The sequence below is a fragment of the Chlorocebus sabaeus genome, chromosome 10 (assembly GCF_047675955.1).
Source record: "Chlorocebus sabaeus isolate Y175 chromosome 10, mChlSab1.0.hap1, whole genome shotgun sequence".
Taxonomy (NCBI): domain Eukaryota; kingdom Metazoa; phylum Chordata; class Mammalia; order Primates; family Cercopithecidae; genus Chlorocebus; species Chlorocebus sabaeus.
The window spans coordinates 117,945,001-117,965,139 of NC_132913.1; the positions used below are offsets into that span (position 1 = coordinate 117,945,001).

Below are 20,139 nucleotides of genomic sequence, written 5' to 3' on the forward strand. Positions count from 1 at the left end.
ACTACGGGGAAGGAGTAAATGTGAGAGGATAACAGCATTCTCAAGTAGGGGGTATGGATGAAAGGGAAAGTCCCAGAAGTGCACTCCAAGGTGCAGGTAGAGCTGAAGATTGTCTTAAGCATCAGGCAGAAGGAACAGAGCATGCCAAGCCCTTATGTTTAAGGTGTGTGGAGTCTGTCATTAGTCCTGTAAAGGAGTACATACAGGACAAGAGATCCTTTACAGAGCCCCTGTGACCAGTCTCAGGGAAGCCATTAGGCTGATGAGCTGGTTAGGACTGAAACCAGCACAACCTAGTAAATCCTGAGGCATTTTAACTCAACTGCTTATCTGGTGCGCAGTACTATGCAAACTTTCTGATCCCATGGGCCCCTTCCATACTCTACTTGCTATATGGCTGCCTGCTTTGGGTTCTGCTGAAATCATGGATGAGTTCTTTCTCTAAATGAAATTCTGGTATTCTCCTTTTCATTGCAGTGAGATGTCAATTTTAGGCAAGGTCACTTTCTTGCGCAACTCCAGGAGGCAGCACTCACATAGAATATCATGCAATAATACTGACACATAATACTTAACTGAGGAGGGATGCTCAAATAGTTTTATACACACCTTACCTCCAAAGCAATCCTCCAACAAGATTTAGTTCTTATCCACACTGATTTTGATGCCCAGTCAACTCAGGGACTCATGAACAGTTAAAACGGTCCTGGAGGTCAGTGTTTGTGTGGCTGATTTTGTATGAGCTTGACATGGAGGTTTCTGTCTCACTGCTCACAGCCAGATGTCTGTGGGAAAAAGAGGAAAACAATTCCAGCAAAGGTATGGTCACCGCTATTAATAATTTTTCCAAGGCCAATAACAACATTGACTTAAAATATACCCATGCCTCCATAACCAGACTTTGCTCAGGTTGAATCTCAAATTATCCCGCATCCTGGAGTCACCTGAAGCGCTTTAAAAAATATCGTTGCCTGGATCCCACTTCTAGGGAAATTCTAAATTAATCAATCTGGACTATGTATGACTTGAACATTAGAATTTTCTTAAGGTCCCCAGATGATGCTGATACATAGAATTACCTATTCTGTCACCTAAAGAAGAATACCAGCGCCTGCACCTCAGCCCTGACCCAGTGATTCAGAATCCCTGGTGCTGGGTTCAGGACATTAGCATTTTATGTACTCTCCTGAGATGAGTCTAATGTACAGCCAGACCAACAACCAAAGAAGCAGAGAAATCAAATCTCTTATTGAAAAGATACAGATTTCGAGGAAAAAAATGGGCAGATCGGAGGCAGGACCAACTTCCACCTCCGACTCAGACAGACAGAACAGCATGTCGAGACTCACATCGTGAACTTTTGCTACAAGAACCACCACAGGAACATTCCAGCAAAATAAGGAATTCGCAGACCCTTTGAAAGAAGTGGCTTGTCACTGCAAACTCTGAGACAGCCAAAACACAGTTCTCAACGTGTGAGAGGGAAAAAGTCCACCTCTGAACATATATCCTCACTGGGGAACCTGAAAATCCAGATCATGGGAGAAGGATTTCACCTAACCTAGAGCTGAAATGAATTTAGAGAGCTGGGCAAAATATAAAAGTAGAAGTAGCAGCAGACAGAGCCCTGTAGGCACTCCACACAGGGCCACATGGGGGCTGCGCTCAGGAACAGTGGAAACATCCAGTGGCTGTGGAAGGTGGGCTGTCCCCTGCTTCCAGAGGGAGAGTGTGATTGGCTGGTTTGAATAATTCCATGGCTGGCAGGGAAACGAAGTCGGCTAATCAAAAATAAGTAGAAGGTGCAAGCAGTCCTCTTGATCAGAAGTGTTGGTAGGAAACCTTATCTGCAGGAGCAGAGCCAGGGGAGAACTTGTAGATAGACCATTCTAGGCCCTCCCAGTGTTACCAGATGTCCAGGCTGCACATAATATTGAACTCTAATTTTAGTCCTTACAGCACTTTTCCCTTGAACGACAAGGCGCTCAGTCACAGACCGGTTCTTTGTCATGAATACACATGCATTTGTCTACAACACAGCCTCTACGTATTGGTCTCTATATTTGCTCTATAAATTCTGTTGGTTTTTAATGACTGGGATTTGCTCCACAACACGTGGATGCAAATACTATCATATTTTAACTTCACTAAATCAAATTAAATCTAGCTAAAGTCTCATATATTGAGACTGGTGAGAAATGGAGAATTAGTTGATTTCCCATTCTTTTTATAGAACAAAGCACCAGCTCTTTTATGGGCCTAGGAAATGAGGAGAGGGCCTCCATCTTCAACACTGTATGGTACTGTCACCATGGTCCTTGCTCATTAGAGATGGCACCTTCGCACCTTACAATCCAAATTAGCTAAGTCATGGGAGATCTTCTGCCAGGCTCCCAGAGCCAAAGAGCTCTGTGTGCCCCCTGTCACCCACCTGGTCATCTGTACCCACGGTCCTTCCCCCTCAGAGGTTGGCGTAGAGCCCTCTAGGCACAAAACCCACAGCCTAGGAACCCCTAACTAGGCCCTCTCTTCAACTCATGGGGAACTCATGGCCAAGAATATGGCATGTGATAATGTCTCAGAAGTTTATTCCGTTATATGTAATCCTCTGGGTCTCCCTTTCATGAGTTGATTTGTAGTATAAACAAATGGATTTAACACGTTACTTCAAAACCTGGTTTTATCTGCAGCATAATACAATTATTCAGATTCCTATAAGATCATCCTCTTGCTTCGTTGCTCGTCTTTCTGCGTTATAACCTCTGGTTTTATAAGGAAAACGTTTTTATTCTGACACATACCCCTGCCTCCTGAACTTCACTGCAGACCAGGATTTGCTCTGAAATCTCCCTGCCATGCTTTTCCTTCATATCCCAGGGAGAAGCATACGCCTGTCCACACAGACTCACACATAGGCAGTGTGTTCTAGATGCCCAGAGGGGTCGCCTTCCTGAATCTTGCGGTTCCCAGTGACGTGGACACTGTTTTACCTTCTAGATGAGAAACTTGGATGAGTGTGAGGTGTGCCGGGACGGAGGGGAGCTGTTCTGTTGTGACACTTGTTCAAGAGTCTTCCATGAGGACTGTCACATCGCGCCTGTGGAAACTGAAAGGTGAGTGACATGCAGGCGCCTCTCCTTCCTCCTTTAAGGGACCTTCCGCCTGCCATGCGCACTCTCCAGCAGAGCGCCCACTTGTGTCTAGATGGGGAAGGAGCAGGTTCGTCGGGTACTGGGACCCAGCAGTGTGTTCAGAGAGCAGCGGGAGACGCTGGCAGCAGGAGGTTCTTGTTCTCTGTGCTCTCAGGGACCCACCTCTGATATGCTGAGGTCAGTGCTGGGGACCTTTTGCCTACATACTGGTATTGTCCTTTCCTTCAAGTTTGGCAGGAGAGTCTCCTGTCCCAAGGGATTGAGGAAAAGAAACACCAGTTGTTTATATTTTGTGCTTATTCATACAAGACAGGAAGCACGGTCTTGGGCTGATGGAGGCCCGAGGTCCCTGGAGCTGAAAGCCCAGTTTCTGAAACTCAGGCCTGGCAGGCAGGGCTGCTTGTGCTCCCAGCAGCTCAGACAGGGAAAGGATAGTCCACATTCATGGTGACACCACCTTCCTCGGGCTTCCTGCCTGCTGCTACCGCTGATGTGAGGGAAAAGCCAATGGCTGGAGATCCCATGTGCAGTTCTAGGACACTCTGGGAGGTGTTCCCCTCCCTCCCATGACTGAGCCCATCAGCCATTCCTGAAGGAAGACAGTGGCAGCCACAGGAATAATAGCCATTTCCACGGTCCCTGCCCTCTGCTCACCCATACCAATCTCTCAGGACCCCGTGGAGTTGCATCTTCTGCAGGATGAAGGAGTCTTCAGGAAGCCAACAGTGTTGTCAGGAATCTGAGGTCCTGGAGAGGCAGATGTGTCCGCAGGAACAGTTGGTAAGTCAGATGCAAACCCCAAGCCTTCTCCTTTCCCCTCACACGTGAGCACCATGAACAAGCGCAGGGTCAGGGGAATTCACAAAAGGAGCCTGCTCTTCCGAGCCACACTTCAATCACACTGATAGAACACCCCAATTTGTTTGCACAAAAAATAACTCAGCCATGACATGTCTGTTTCCAAGAGCCACGGATGTTAGAGACACTTGTGGAAGAAGAGTGTGAGTTGTGTGCTCCGTCTCATGCATGTGGGCTCATTCTCTCCAAGCTGCTTTTCATTTACGGCCTCTTTCTTTTGCAGAAATGTGAGTTTCTCCTCTTGAAAGTCTATTGCTGTTCTGAGAGCTCCTTTTTTGCCAAGATTCCATACTATTATTATGTAAGTAAAAACAGCAACCCATGATTACAGGCTGCCATGACATTACCTGACCCTGAAATGGGCCCTTGTGAGATTTGTGATCTTAATCCCACGGGGCAAGAGCACACGCTGTCGTTACAACCTTCACCTTGTTGTATTTCTGCTGGATTTTATGGGAATCCACAGAAGGCAGACATTGAACTATGCTGGTAGCTTTTCCATTGGTTTTTTTGTCACCAGATTAGAGAGACGTGTCAAGGCCTGAAGGAGCCCATGTGGTTGGACAAAATCAAGAAAAGGCTGAATGAGCACAGTTACCCCCAAGTGGAGGGGTTTATACGAGACATGCGCCTCATCTTCCAGAACCACAGGGCCTCTTACAAGGTAGGTGGCTCTTCCTGCTTCCATTTCATTTCTTTCCATCCTTCCCCTCATTTTCTGGTGCCTAGAAAAATTTAGTTTCCCTCATCCTGTAATAAGTTTGCACAAGCAAGGGTTCTGGAAGTGATTGATTGTTTTCAGTTCAGAACTTAAGCTCTTCTTAGCAAAGAAACAGTGAGTCAAAAGGTGTCCCTGCAACCAGAACCCCAGGTCCCTGAGAGCTCCTCCCCCACCTGCCTCAGAGGAGACAGGAGCTCAGAGAGAGCAATTGAGTCCTGCCTGCTGCAGCATATGAAGAGAAGAGAATTTCTGGTCTTAAAGTGGTATTGTGCTTCTTATCTGCTCCCAATCCCAGAAATCCCAAACTCCAGATTCCTTTGCATGTGAAGAGACCATATGGTTAACACGGATTAGCAGCAAGGAGTAGAAGTGACCGAGAAAGGAAGAGATCAGTGATCTTATCTTATACCCTTCCACTATCTGAATCGTTGAAAGAGCATAGATTACTTTTCTAACCCACTGAAATAAGCAATCAAAGCCAAAGAAGTAATAATCCCAACTGTGGAAATGATTTCACTTTTCTGCCCTGTTAATAAGAAAGGATCATGCTGGTAAGAAACAGAAGTTACTATTAGCTGCATTAGTTTTCAGGTTTAACCTGGTTAATGTAACTTAGGGTGTTTAAGATAAGAGTTCTACTTAACAATAGTGTATTTCACACTTCAACATTGTTCAGAGAGTAAATATCAAATGTTCTCACCACAAAAAATGATAGCTCTTTGAGGTGATGGGTATGTTAATTAGTTTGACTTAATTATTCCACATAGCAGTCATAAATCACAACACTACCTTGTACTCCAAAATACATAGCATTATAAATTGTCAACTTACAGTTTTTATTTTTTAAAGACAAGAGTCCTGATCATTCTCAGTTGAAAGGTGTCTAATGACACTAATGATAAGGAACATCGTTTTTGTCTTTATTATTTTTTTTCCAGTATAATGATTTTGGCCAAATGGGACTTAGACTGGAGGCTGAATTTGAGAAGGATTTCAAGGAAGTGTTTGCTATTCAGGAAACAAATGGGAACAGTTGACTGGTTTAGTGGATGCTGAAGGCCTTCAGGAAATGGTACCCCAAAATATGCCACTGCTTTGCCACTGACTTCAAACTGAGAGCACTTGGAAAATAGCACAAGCAGGGAGGGGCTTTTCTCTGAGCCTCCTTCATCTGCCCAAAGACAAATCCTCAAAAGAAATTTGATCATCATGAATCACATCCCCAAGAATCTCACCCACCAGGGAAGAGTAACTGAGATCACAGGGAAGGAGATTGGAGGTGACACCAGCACAGACAGACTCTCACCTCTTCTCCTGAGGTCGGCTCCAGACAACGTTTATTACTCACAAGACCTTTCTCCTCTGTTTTTTTTTGGAGACGGAGTCTCACATTGTCACCTGGGATTGGAGTGCAATGGCGCAATCTCGGCTCACTGCAACCTCTGCCTCCCAGGTTCAAGCGATTCTCCTGCCTCAGCCTCCCGAGTAGCTGGGATTACAGGTGCCTGCCACCACACCCAGCTAATTGTTTGTATTTTTAATGGAGAAGGGTTTCACTATGTTGACCAGGCTGGTCTCGAATTCCTGACCTCATGATCCACCTGCCTCGGCCTCCCAAAGTACTGGGATGTGACAAAAGTGAGCCACCACGCCCAGCCACTTGCAAGAACTTTTATCTGGAAACCAGCCAAGTTTTATTCACGACACACTTCTTCCCTTCCCTCTCCCATTTCTGTGGCCAACTCCCTGAAGAACGCCCAAACCCCTGTTCTTTTCGATAAAGATAGCTCACGATGGTGTGTGAGTGTCATCATCTGACCCTTCTTGAAGTCTCATATTTCGTGGGACTCCTGTGCAAACATAAATTATTAAAAATTTTTTCCTCCTGTTAATCTACTTATGTCAATTTAATTCACTCATAGCTCAGCCAAAGAACCTAGCAGGTTAGAGGGAAGCCATTTTTCACTCCCCTGCAAAGCTGTTGGTATCCTGGCACCATCTCCTCTTCTGGCCAGGTCTTTTCATCCCCAGCTGCTGAGTGATGGCTGCTAATGCCAGCAGTCCCCAGAGTATTACCCTTGGTTGAATGGAATCAGCTTTACCTGGAAGTGACACCCCGTGGCCTGAGGTCGGCCCCCTTGCCTCAAAGCAGGACCAAGGATGTGGTGTGCAGCTACTCTGTGCTCCCAGGAATCAGGCTGGAGATAGTCTCCAGCTGTTGTCACATCCTGGCTCAGCTTTTGCCCACATGATGAGCTTCCCCCACTCCCTTCTGAGCGAATGCTCACCATCAATCTCTTGCTTAAGGGACTTCATCCCAGAATGTGCTTCTGGGGAATGCAACCTCAGGTAATGGCCCCAGGAAGCGAGCTCTGAGGACAGGATTCTGGAGCTGGATCACTGTCTAGCCCAATGGTGCTGGGTGGAATATGGATAGTCCCAGAAGTGCTATCACTGAGCAGTTGCCCACATTTTCACCTGTAGTAAATTGGATGAGCTACAATTGTCTGGCATTTAAGGCCGAGACGGGCGGATCATGAGGTCAGGAGATCGAGACCATCCTGGCTAACACAGTGAAACCCCGTCTCTACTAAAAAATACAAAAAACTAGCCGGGCGAGGTGGCGGGCGCCTGTAGTCCCAGCTACTTGGGAGGCTGAGGCAGGAGAATGGCGCAAACCCGGGAGGCGGAGCTTACAGTGAACCGAGATCCGGCCACTGCACTCCAGCCTGGGCGACAGAGCGAGACTCTGTCTCAAAAAAAAAAAAAAAAAAAAAAAGAAGTGAGGAAAAGTAACTATAAGAAGTATGGGTTTTGGTGGGTATTACTAAGTGCTGTTAATGTCTTGAAAAGAGTAAATGACAGGCTTAGATCTATTCATCACCAGCCTAAAGAGAAGAGACCCTCATACCTGCAGCTGGAAGGCAGACAGCAGCAAGGAAGGTCTGGTGCAGGCCCTGATTTTATAAATCGCAGAACTTCAGAGAAGACTGAATTCTAAGCTCAGGGTGGTCTCTTATGCCAAAGTCAAGGCCTTAAAACTCAGTATGGGGCTATCTAGGTAGATGTACATGAGAACTTTGAACTCCAGATGCCCCCTGAACCTACTGGGTTTGCAGAAAAATCTTTCTGCCCCTTGTTGGAAGAGAGGGCTACCACCCCCACCCAACTCCCGATTTTTCTAGAATAAAGACTATGTAGAGACCGCTCAGGACAATGCAAGTCAACAGTCATGGGCAGGGTGACGAAGTGAAGAGAGCGTTCATCCTCCGAAGGAGCTGTAGGACTGACCAGCTGCATCAGCAGGAGTGAGGAGATTGTGTCTGGGAGTGGATCCTGGTCCAGGAAGGGTGAAATGTGAAACCGGATAAGTGAGAATTATTGACAAAAGGGCAAGCTTCTCTACCACAGAGTTTAACTAGCCTGGCATGGGCCAAAGGTAACAATTCTGATATACTCCTGGGTGGCTCCCAGAGACTTAGTATAAGCCATGCTACACATTAAATCAAGTGGAAGCAGAGATACCAGAACTACTGTGGCAGAGTCTGGGAAAAGGGGTCCCAAGAATATAGAAGTTGGTGTGCTAGAATGACTCTGTGCTCTACAGCTGGAGAATCCAGCCATCAGGCCACCGAGTTCCTCCAAAGGGCGACACTACTAAGGTGTCTCAGACACTAACTAAGGTGAGAAGGAATGCACTACTGAGGGGGCAGCACATCCTTGACAAGCTCAATAGTGACTGTCTCCTGCAGGCTGGGATAATGCTAGGGATGTTTTATAGAACTGGATCCCTCAGTAGTGAGCAAAATGATAGAATTCCAGAATAACAGAGGCCAAGTGGCAGCATTTAACTGTGAGGACAAGATACAGTAATTTCCCTAAGGGTCATCAACGTTAGAGTGACAGCTGAGAGGCCTGGCCTGTAGGTGTCTATGAAGGTGGCCAGTAGGACATGCTGTTCCTCTAGGCAAGACACATATTGCTTTAGACACATAATCAAAAGAGATTGAAAGTAAATGAGCAGCAGACTGATGTCAGCTATCTAAAGGTAAAGTCTTAGACCCCTTGCCCAGCTTCCAAACCTCAGCCAGTTCTCAATGGAATCCAGAACCCACTGTTGGAAATGAGGGCAGTTTCTCATAAGGAAGAACCTTGTTAACGTGCACAGCACTGATTTCCTCGAGTTTTCACGGAAGGGTTCTATGGTCATTTGTTCGAGTAACTCACATGCTGGGGAAAGGAAAATACACAGATCTTTCAAGGGATGTTGAGTACAATGTCAGAGTTGATGCTAATCCCTGGGGACCCAAAGCCCTATCGTGGCCCCTGTTAGAGTACGTGGAGGTGAGGTAATGTCCATCTCACAGTGGGCCCTCTGGATCCACAGAGCCACCCAGCAATCATTTCCCCAGTTCCTGAATGTATAATCAGGATATACATTCATGCAAACACCATAAAATATAGCAATTTTCCTGTCCTGGTTCCTTAACCTCTGGTTTCCTAAACTACAAAATAACAATGTCTGTCTTAGGGAAGGCCAAGCAGAAGCCTCTGAAACTGAAGTTTCATGGTGAAAAAAAGTAAGTCAAAAGCAATTATCACATTCTTGGGGAATGATAGAGATTAGTGCCAGTTACAAAGACGTGAAGGAGTCAGGGGTTGTTATCCCAGTTACACCTCCATTTTAATTCAGCAGTCTGCCCTCTGGCATCTCCTGATGGTTCATGCTGCTAAATGACTACTAAAACTTAACCAAGGAGTAGCCCCAATTACAGTTGCGGTGCCAAATGTGGTATCTTTATTATAACAGGTTAGTACAGACTTAGTAAGTGATATGCAACTATTAATATGGAAATGACACTTTTAAAGCATCCAGCAGGATGTAGGCTGAGAAGTAATTCACAATCTCAAAGATTGGACAACAGTATATCTTTACAGTCTTGCTCCAAGGCAAGGTGAATCCTGCTCTGTGTTACAATATAGCCTTTCTGGACACTCTGCAATACATTACATTGGCCTACTATATTGATGACAGTATGTTCATGGGCCTGATAAGCGAGAAATGTTAACTATTCTGAATGACTTAGTAAGTCACAAACACTGCAGGTGGTGGGAGAGAAACGTTGCAAAGATTCAGAGATATGCCATATAGGTAAGCTTTCAGGGGTTCAATGGTCTGGAGCATGTCAGAGCATCCCCTCCAAAGCTCCAAGCTGTTCCACTTCATACCTCCTACCACTAAGAAACCCAGAGCTTGGTGGGCCTCTCCAGGTGAGAAGAATCACTGTGGTTGACATTCTGATGAAAGTGATTCTAGGCTTTGTAATGTGGTTGTGTGTTTGGGAGGCAGGGAGTGGGGAAGCAGTGGGTATACCATCTTAATAAATAAAATGTGCTAATCAATGTTTTTCACTTAACAATATAAAATGGACACTGTCACATCAGTAAACACAGCTCTACATCATCCGTGCCCTACCTTTCATTTATCCTCAAAACTGAACCACAGTTAGCTCTTCAGTTATTTTTGGTCAGGTAAGCATAGTGATTTGTACTGCGAGGCAGCACAGGCTGGCATTCAGGAGCACAGCCTCTGTAAGTGGAAGCCCAGTTCCTGCACTTCTCCACTTGCTGACAGTGTGTCCTTGGGCAAGCTACTCATCCTCCCCTGTACTGTTTCATCTGTAAAATGGAGATACTAGTAGTAAATTGCTTACTGGATTATTGTGAGGATTAATGAATTAATATTTATTATGCACTTAGAAAGTGGCCCTCCATGCAATACATATGTAATAAACAAGCAAACTTAAAAGATTAACATAAACACCCTTGTATCAATTCAGGCTCTTTGCTATCAAGAGAAACCCAATATATACCCAAAAGAATAGAAATCATCCTATGATAAGGATACATGCACGTGTATATTCATTGCAGCACTATTCACAATAGTAAAAACATTCAGTCAACCCAAACGTCCAGCAATAATAGACTGGATAAAGAAAATGTGGTACATATACACCATGGAATACTATACAGTCACATGAAGAAACTAGATCATGTCCTTTGCAGGGGCATGGATGGAGCTCAAAGCCATTATAATGCAGGAACAGAAAACCAAGCACCACAGGTTCTCACTTATAAGTGGGAGCTGAACAATGAGAACACATTTTCAGAACACATGGACACAGGGAGGGGAACAACACACTGGGGCCTGTTGTTGGGGGCAGGGGAAGGGAGAGCATCAGGATGAATAGCTAATGCATGCAGGGCTTAATACCTTGGTGATGGGTTGATAGGTGGAGCAAACCACCATGGCACACATTTACCTATGGAACAAACCTGCACGTCCTGCACATGTATCCCAGAGCTTGAAATTAAATTAAATTTAGAAAAAAAAAAAAAAGAATCCATTGTGAAAGAATCCAATCACCAAAGACCACATAATTTATTATTCCATTTATGTGAAATGTTTAGAATAGGTAAATCCATAGAGACAGAAGGTAGATTAATTGGTGGTTGCCCAATGCTGGGAGGTTGAGGGGAAATGGGTATGTGGTTTCTTTTTACAGTGACAAAAATGTTCTGAAATTGATCGTGGTGATGGTTAAAAAGCCCTGTGAACATACTATATGACTTTGAATTGTACCATTTAAATGGGTAAATCATATGGTGTGTTAATTGTATCTCAATAAAGCTGTTAAAAAATAAAAAAATTTTAAAAAGAGAGACCCAATTTATCTAGGCTAGACAAAAGTTACTCCGACGATGAAATACACGGTGCCTCACAGAAAGGGCCAGAAAGCAGGGTTACAGAGTTGGCAAATGGCCCTGGGAAAGGGCAGGAATCAGAGCATTTCCAGGCAATCATGCACCAGGAATGACGCAGCCATCCCCTCAAGGATGTTAAGATTTTACCAATTATTGTTGATTTCTTTAACTCCTCACAATACTTCACTCAAGCTCAACTCCCCCCAAACAGCATCTGGTTGGCCTGGCCTGCTCAGGGGCCAGCACTGTGATTAAAGTCCCTCACTCCTGCGCCCAGAAGGGAGCGCTCCTTCACCCAAAGGAACAGGGGACTGTTAGGAAAGGGGGATGGAGCAGGCTGGACAGCCAAGGAAATCACAGCTGACTGAAGAAACCCACCTGGGACACTCACAGCCTGGACCACTGCTGTCTAACGGAGGAATAGGGGCAACTCCAGGCCAGTCAGAGAGGCCAAAGAACTGGGGGCTGCCAAGTTCCTTGGGTCCACAGGAACAGGTAACTGTTTCCCCATTGCCCTGTGCTGTGGAGGCAAAGACTGAGATGGTCACTGTTCATCTGACATGAAGCTACACTACCCCTTACTACATTACATCAACACCAATATATTTCTCTCCCGAAATATTTATTCACATTTTTCCCTGAACCACATGGTGTGTGCGACTGAAAGAGTCTACACCGGTTCATACAAGGACAGTGCAGTCTTGAGTTGTGTATTGTGTCCCCACCAATATTAAGCAGGAAACTAGGGTGTGGCCTGTTCAAGGAAGGGGGTTACTTCTCTGCTGAGACATTTGGTTACATATTTAACTGCATCCTGCCAGAGCTGCCAGAAAGGTGGGTAGGACCACTTTCCATCTCCTGTTCACCTCATCCTCCAGAGGGTTCATCCACAGTTGCCTGAGTCTGGGTGGGGAGGAGGATGCGGGACCCCAGCCTTGAGATCTCAGGACCTCGAGTCTTGGCCATATAATGATGTGGCCGCCACTTCTGGCTCTCTCTGGTGTCTGTGTTCACTCTTCCGGGTCTCAGAGAATGGGATTGTGTCCATGGCTGGTGCACTCTGCATGCCAGTGGACATGTCTGCTCTTAGATGTTTTTGTAACGTCTGTGTCCGTACATGTGGCCCAGAGTGCTGCGCAGGAGCTGGCTGGTGCTTTTTGTTTTGTGCTTATTCAGGAAATACAAGAAATGACTCCTGGGTTCCTGCATGTGCCATTGTCTGAATGATAAATGGTAAATCCTGGCCCCACTTCCTCATGTCCCCAGTGGGGAAGGACCCAATTTCCAATTCTGGATTCTTGCAAGCACAGCTCAAGAATATCATTATTGTCATCACAGCTGAGCCTGGAATCCAGGCTCTGGGATAAATGTGAGCCCCTCACTTCCATGCCTCCACATTCAATGGACTGAACACCCTCTAGAATTATTCATGAGAGAGGGTGTAATAGGCCATAGATGGTATGTGCAGAGGGGTCTCCAATTCTCTCCAGAAAGGAGAGTGTCACCTACTAGACTGAGTCCACTGGCCATTCTCAACTGGCTAGTAGCTGCAGAAATGGATCTGTCAGGGAACTTACACTTTATTCTATTCCCTTATACACCAAGAAAATGGATCAGTAGCAGATGAGATGGACGAGTTTCCAACTTCAATGTCATTGTTTTGGAAACCAGCACAACTTGTCAGTATGTTGCCCAGAAAGACATTGGACCAGAACAGCCTGGAGGCCATCTGCTCCCCAAAGAACTATATTCCACCTGGCAGTTTTACAGCCCACCTACCCTGAGAGCCTTATCCCAAGGTGAGACAGGGGACATCCAGCAAAACCTGGTTCCCAGGGCCACTTCATGACCTAGCCAGATCAGGTGGTCCTCTTGTGTTAGTGGGCTGGGGCCCTGTAGAATGTCAACCTGTTCCCTGAGCACAGCATTCGTACCCATGAGAAACATGTGCACCAGCTAGTCCTAGACAGGACTGTCCCACCAGCTCTGAAGACGTGTTTGGCCCTGGGGAGAGCCCATTAGACTTTATTTTGGATTTCCCCTACAGCAGATCTGTTACGACTGACAGTCTAACAAGACCCACCTCATCCTCAAAACAGGGTCTTCTCAGCCCTTGCTAGGCAAAGGTACCCTGGGAGAGCCCCCCAGTGCTCTGGTCAGCTGTCTCCCACCCGCGTTCCCATGAGGAGCACCTGGGGAGACGCAGATTCCACCCCCTCCCTGCACATCTCCGCCAGGCGACAGTTGGCAGATGGGCAGTGGCCTGTGCTAAAACTGTACTTCCTGTCTCATAACCTGTCTCGTAACCACTAAACCTTCATGAAGCTACACTTTCCAACCCTGCCCTTCTTTCATTCTGTTCAGCAATACTGAGGAACCTGCCAGGGACCCTCTTCATAGAGGCACCCACTTGCAAACCGAAAGAAGCAGAAGCTGCTGCCCAGCAGGTGCTGGTGGAGACCATCTGGAGGGGCCACCATGTATCTCCTTCCCTCACGACACACGCATCACCTAGCAGTCCTGAGATCTAGGACAGTCTGGGGGCCATTCCATCTCACCATGATGAAAGTAATAGACATATGGAGGTTTGCAGAAATATTAGGAGTGCAGACGTGGTAAAAGTCTGCATTGTTCATTCAAGCCTTTCCTGGCTCCAGCCCTAGGCACCAGGCTCCCTCCACTCCTGGTGGTGTCCAGCCCTGCCTCATTGGCACCCTGAGGCTCACAAAGAGACCCCAGGGCGACCACAGCTCAAAAGACCTTCCTCTTCCTTTCTGAGGGTAGGTCTGACCCTGAAGCCTTAGTTCCATGCTAGTGGAGGCATCCAACATGGAGCTGCCTGGTTCCATATGTCAGGTGACAGCCTCAAGTGCTAACGGGGACACACTGGTGAACACAGGAAGATGTCACCAGGAATCCCCAGAATGTGAAACACAGTGAGCCTGTAGGGTCGTTCCTCTGCAGTCCAGCAGTTGGGGCTCAAAGTGAAACTAAAGGGAAAGTGAAGCCCCCTTCCCCTCACTCAGGGAGACTGGGTTTTGGGGCATTGCCAAACGTCTCTGCATGAAAGGCACTTCTTTGAAGTCTCGTATCTTCTAATTCACTCCGTTGTTGCCGTTTGCCCACTATTTTTGAATGCTTTCAACTGCTCAGCATCGAGTCACATCAGTGTGCCCCGCAAGGACAGCAGGAGTGTCCCGCAGGGCCTTAGGGTGCGGGGCAGGCTTCAGGGCTTCAGCCTCCAGGGAGGTGCAGAAGGCAGAACCGCTCGTGGCTCCGGAAGGAATGAAACTCTTAGGGAAGAGGACAGGAACCAGGAGGAGCTAAGGGCAGAGTCCCCCGCCCCTCACGGGCTGAACAGAGGGCAGGCGGCGACCCGGTGGTGCTCGTGAGCTGCCAGAGGGCCAAATGATCTCAGAACCCAGTCCTTACGTGGATTCGACTTTATTTAGAAGAACTACGGCCCTTCTACCACACACTTCGAAGGGTTTGGTGAGCTAGAATCCCGATAAGAGGATTTTCGGTTTCTGTTTCCGCCCAGCCCTAAAGAGGCTGCAGCGCTATGCGCGGCGGGGAGGGGGCGCAGGCCCGGCGGGGGCGGAGCCCGGAGGAGCGCGGGGCAGCAGCGGGGACGGGAAGGCGGGAGGCGCACACGCGGAATGGCTGTCACGGGCCCCTTGCTCGTTGCGCGTGCTCACGGTGTGTCCCTGGCGGGCCTCGCCGGCTGGGTGGCCTCAGAAAGGAGGCATGAGGTGGCGCCCATGGACCACCAGGAGCCTGTGCTGTCCGTCAGTTACCAGGGGACAGGGATCTGAGGATGTTCAACGACAGATACGACAGGGGCTCAGCTGAAGGACCCTGCGTGATGATGCGGACTCAGGGGCGGCCCTGGGCCAGTCTGTTTCCTCCTGGTGCTGCACAAGGACTGAGGGCGTCCTCGGGATTTCTCATGAATGGTCCCCACCTTCAGAAGGTGTCCAGAGGGGCTCCTGTGTTGTCCAATGCTCCCCTTGTCTTTCTGACTCCCTACAACCCTTCACCCATAGCCTCTTCCTCCCCTGCCAGGGTACCTCTTCCCATTCGCCCATTTTCCAAGGATTCACTCCATTCAACAGCAGTAATCACATTTCCACCTCCAACAATCCCACTGGCATCTTACAGTGTTGCAGGCTCAGATGTCCAAAGCTCCATCTTTAGGCCAGTCACTGAGGCTCTGCTGAGCAGGGGACCCTGGTGAGTGGGCCGGGGAGGATCAGACCAGCCTGGTCTCACCCAACTTCCTAAAAGCTGAAATATTGCCACCAATATTTCTGCTGAGCCCAGGGGATAATTGCTGAGCCCAGGGGATAATTGCATCACAATCATGCAATTGCAAGGAGCTATGACCCCAGCCTCTAGCCATCTGGGGCACAGATAGAAGAGAACCTGAGAAGAGAGATGCATACCCATGTGCTTGAACCCTTTGAGATATAGGCAAAATGGAGAGACAGATGGGGATCGAAATACCAACTTTATTCCTGATAAAAGCTGGATTGGGGATGTGACTTAGATATGTGGCAATAAAGGGACCCCCAACACTGAACTCCAGAACTGGGCTTAGTTGCATGGCCTCAGGCTGCTCCAGCCCTCTCCCACACTATGCAGGCCCCTGTCCTTGTGCACTTGAGCTTGGAGGAACCAACAGAGTCTTGGTCTCTGCAGGCAGGATGACTCCAGGGAGGCCCAGCAAGGAGAAGGCTCACTCCCACTCCCAGTTAGAGAAGAGTCCCCTAGAAGATGGGCGAGGACCGGGCCTTGATTGATGTTCCACCTCCTAGAAGAAGACAGTTCGGCAGGACTGGGTGCTCCCACTAAATATCCCAGGTGCCTGCTCTTCACTTATCACTTCTACATCCCTTGGAGGGTGGCCAGGTTCTCTATTCTCATGTCCCAGTGGTGCTGTTGCTGCAGCTGCCTCCTGTCCTGAAACTCTGTGGTCCATGATGCCAGTGACCTCATCTCAGGGATAGACCTCTGGTTCCCACATGGGGGTCCCAGGTTCAAGAATCACCCCCACCAGTAAAGGGTCTTGACTGCAAATTGTCCAGGTTCTTGGAGTTTTGAACAAAGAATTGGACAAAGCACACAGCAAAGCAAGAAAAGAATAACGCAACAAAAGAACGAAAGCAGGGATTTATTGAAAATGGAAGTACACTCCACTGTGTGGGACCAGGCACGAGCCGTGTTCAGTGGTCTTGGATACAGAATCTTCTCTGGTCCAAATACCCGCTAGAGGTTTCCCATTGACCACTTGGTGCTCACCTCATGTAAATGAAGTGGTGGCCTGCAATCAGTCTCATTGGTTGCAGAAAGCAACCAATCAAAGGCTGAAGTGAAGTTATAAAAGTCACACTCCTGTGCAAATCACAGGCTAAAGCAAAGTTACAAAGTTGCACTTCTATGCAAAGGAAGACTTGGAGCAAGTCTTCTCGGTCACTTCTTGTTCTTTGAGGAATGATGAATCAGAATCTAAATGGAAAAGCTGGGCAGAGATAGAACCCCCAGTGGGAGCCACCCTGCCCTTCCATGTCTAGATCATCTGGGTTCCAACCTCCATTGGCCTCCAATGAAAAACTTTTATCTTAACTTTGAAGTAAAGTTACAAAGTTACACTCCTAGGCAAACATCTGATTGGGTGCAAAAGAAACAACTATACATAGGTACTTTCAATTTCCCATTGCCCCACAGAAAAGGTGGAGGTTTGCAAAGGGAGTAGCCTCTGGACCTTTTGTTACTTAGGCATGGAAAGTTACGGTTTTCCTTTCAATTTAGTTCTATGAAGTTAGCATGAAATGGCCTTAGGTTCCCTGCCTCCAGACCCTATTCTCCTGCCTCAGCCACACCACTGAAGTCTGAACTGAAGCTGCTCTTGGTGAAATGTATGAGGCCCATGACCTGGCTGGGTGCCCTGCCTGTGGTCCTTCCTCAATCACTGCCTCTCCTGCTTTTGAGTTTTCCAGGCTCCAGTAACTGGAACTACTTCTGTGACAGCAGAAACATTCCCTATTGCCTGTGCTCCTTGCAGCCATGGACAATGCCCCAGGAGTTCCATTATTTCCTTCTAAATAATCCAGCAGGATTTTTAGAAGTTCACACGACTTCTTAATTTGGTCCTGTCCCTTTCCCAACCCAGGTGTGTCTGACATTGTTTTCTGGATCAAAGAAACTTTGCTTTCTTCACAGAGGCCTACAGATTCTCCGTATACCAGCAGAGCATGGTGCATGCTCATCTGTCTCCAACCTCATCCGACAAGAACGTCTCCTTCCCTGCTGCCAGGAGGTGCCCCAGCATGGGCATGTCTGCCCGCAAAGTTCAACCCTCAAGGAATCCCCTGCCAACCTGTGGCTCATTGGTCTGGAATTCCAGGTGCTGCTCTTAGCAGCACCTAAGCACATCCAGGGAAAAGCTGGCACCTTTATGTCAGTGCCGCTCAGTGGCCTGGGCCTGCCTGCTGCCCAGAGGCAGCGAGAGGGGAGAATGTGAACCACACCAGAGCATACTGGTGTGGTCCACTCTGGTGTGGTCCATGCCAGGCCTTCTTGGGGCCAATGTGCCTTATGGAGACTGGGATCAAAGGACAGCTGTGCCAGACAGAGGCTCAGCTTACCAGCCCTTCAGCCCCATAAAGTTGGGGAGTCGTGGGGGGTAGCAAGAGTAAGAGAAAGAGAGAGAGACCTACAGGTGTGCAGTGCCTGATAGAAACAGTGACCTTGCCCACCGGAAAAGCTGTCCTCACCAGTGTCCTGGTGCCTGGTCATTCACTCATGGGGAAAAGAAGGGCAGAAGTAGAGTGAGGGTAGAAAGCCCCCTCCCCCACATTTTCAAATGTACCTGGACAAGCATCCTTATTCACAGCTGGAAAAAGTTGGATTCAGTAGAATGCCATTTCGAAAACATCGTTGTGAAGCGCCATCCCCTCTGGCCCCTGAATCCTCACTGGCTTCCACCCTCTGCTGACTTTGGGCCCCGGATTCCAGTGCCCCCAGGCTCCCAGCTGCCTCCCTGTCCTTGCCCCATGGTTCTGCCTGGAGTTCTGGTCCCTGGTTGTGTCCTGTGGCCCCATTCTCATGCGCCCTTTGCTTCTATTTCTTTACCTATGACTTTATACTGATGTAGAGCAAGTCTTCTCGGTCACTTCTTGTTCTTTGAGGAATGATGAATCAGAATCTAAATGGAAAATCTGGGCAGAGATAGAACCCCCAGCAGGAGCCACCCTGCCCTTCCATGTCTAGATCATCTGGGTTCCAACCTCCATCCGCCTCCAGTGAAAAGCTTTTGTCTTCTCAAGATTCCAGTTACTTCTCTGAAGTTCTCTTCACCCCTGGCTGTTGCAAGGTGGCCCCATAGTCAAGATTCCTTAAACCCTTGCACGTAAAATGTTTGCCTTTCTTACCTTGCTGGCTCCAGCCTCTGGTCCCAGGGGTGTCGACAGTTCTCTCTTATGTCTGGTTGATTTCTAGGAAGGCTAAGAACACTCTCCCTAGGTTACAATGCCAAGCATTTTGGTTCTCTCCAGCCCTGGGTCCCAATGTTGAGACCTACCTTAGTCCAGTTCAGGCTCTCCGATGGGCCTGAGAGAAGATTTAAAAGTTTCTGGCTTTACCCTCCAACCTTCCAACCTTCCATCCCCCACCCCCAGCCATCTCAGCAAGGGGAAGGGGCAAACATGGAGACTCCCCCCAGGTCCCATGTAAACTATGCCCCCTCTTAGAGGGCAGAGCAGCTAAGGACAATTTTGGTTCAAGGAAATTTGTTTGTTGTCCATTGCACAAACAAGTGGACTCCTGGGAGCTGGCCCTGCTCATCCCCTGGGCCCTCCTTCCCTGGTCCTGTAGGTCTTGCTGCTTGTCAGGCCTCTCCTCCAACCCTCTGCCACATTTCAGAAAAGCTGAGAACCCCTTGGAGTGAAAAAGGAGGAGAAACACAGTGTTCATAGCCAGCAGGAGGTTAAATAAATACTTTCACTTCTCTTTTCCCCATTTGGGCGGAGCCCTTTCTGAGTCAGTCTGTCGGCCGGCCGACTTCCTGCTTGGGGCCTGGGCAGCCACACTGCACTCAGGCTGGGCCCACAGAGGGGCTCAGAGGCCAGGCTCTGAGGCCCAGGCAGGGCCTAGGGTGAGAAGATGGCAGATGGTGGCGGCGACCTGAGCACCAGGTAAGTCTTTACCTCTCTTCCTTTAACCTTTATCTGTGGCAGTATTGGAGCTTTCATGCCTTTAGTTCAGTTTGTGCCTAAGGCTTCACTTTAGTTTAATCCTTCTTTGCAAGAACATAGGTATGCGATGTAATATAATGAAATGAAAGAGCGTGTAATGGGGAAATCAGATTTTTTAAAATGGGAGCAGGACAGCTGTTGGTGTGAGTCCAACTTGCCATAACACACGTGATTTTCTTGTTTTGGATCTACTGCTCAGCTGACCGGGACACTCTGAACATAGCAGTCGTTGGTGGCTGGGATTAACTGTTTCCTCATGATCTCTGAACCCTTTCGCATCCCTCAGCCTTCCTCTACCTTCACATATGTCACGTCCAAAAAGGTGGTTTAGAAAATAAGCACTCGAGGGTGAACACCTGGCTTACTTTTAAACATCAGACGCTGTGAT

The 20,139-nt window shown here is 47.9% G+C and overlaps 2 protein-coding genes across 14 annotated transcripts in view; both read left to right on the plus strand.

Moving 5' to 3' along the window:
* SP140L (SP140 nuclear body protein like) overlaps nt 1-6,623 on the plus strand; it is a 56,364-nt gene extending 49,741 nt beyond the window's left edge. The window contains 5 exon segments of the mRNA XM_073020133.1: nt 2,998-3,113; nt 3,824-3,932; nt 4,234-4,311; nt 4,531-4,674; nt 5,670-6,623. Coding sequence (XP_072876234.1) covers nt 2,998-3,113; nt 3,824-3,932; nt 4,234-4,311; nt 4,531-4,674; nt 5,670-5,768 — 546 coding nt within the window. The 3' untranslated portion in view covers nt 5,769-6,623.
* Nucleotides 6,624-14,832: 8,209 nt separating this feature from the next.
* SP100 (SP100 nuclear antigen) overlaps nt 14,833-20,139 on the plus strand; it is a 136,951-nt gene continuing 131,644 nt past the window's right edge. For 6 of the 13 annotated variants that reach the window (XM_073020134.1, XM_038001405.2, XM_038001407.2 and 3 more), the window contains exons 1-2: nt 14,833-14,988; nt 16,198-19,691. In XM_073020134.1, coding sequence (XP_072876235.1) covers nt 19,660-19,691 — 32 coding nt within the window. In that variant the 5' untranslated portion in view covers nt 14,833-14,988; nt 16,198-19,659. The remainder of the gene's footprint in view (nt 14,989-16,197; nt 19,692-20,139) is intronic. The other 7 variants (XM_038001408.2, XM_038001413.2, XM_038001406.2 and 4 more) reach the window with 5 other exon arrangements.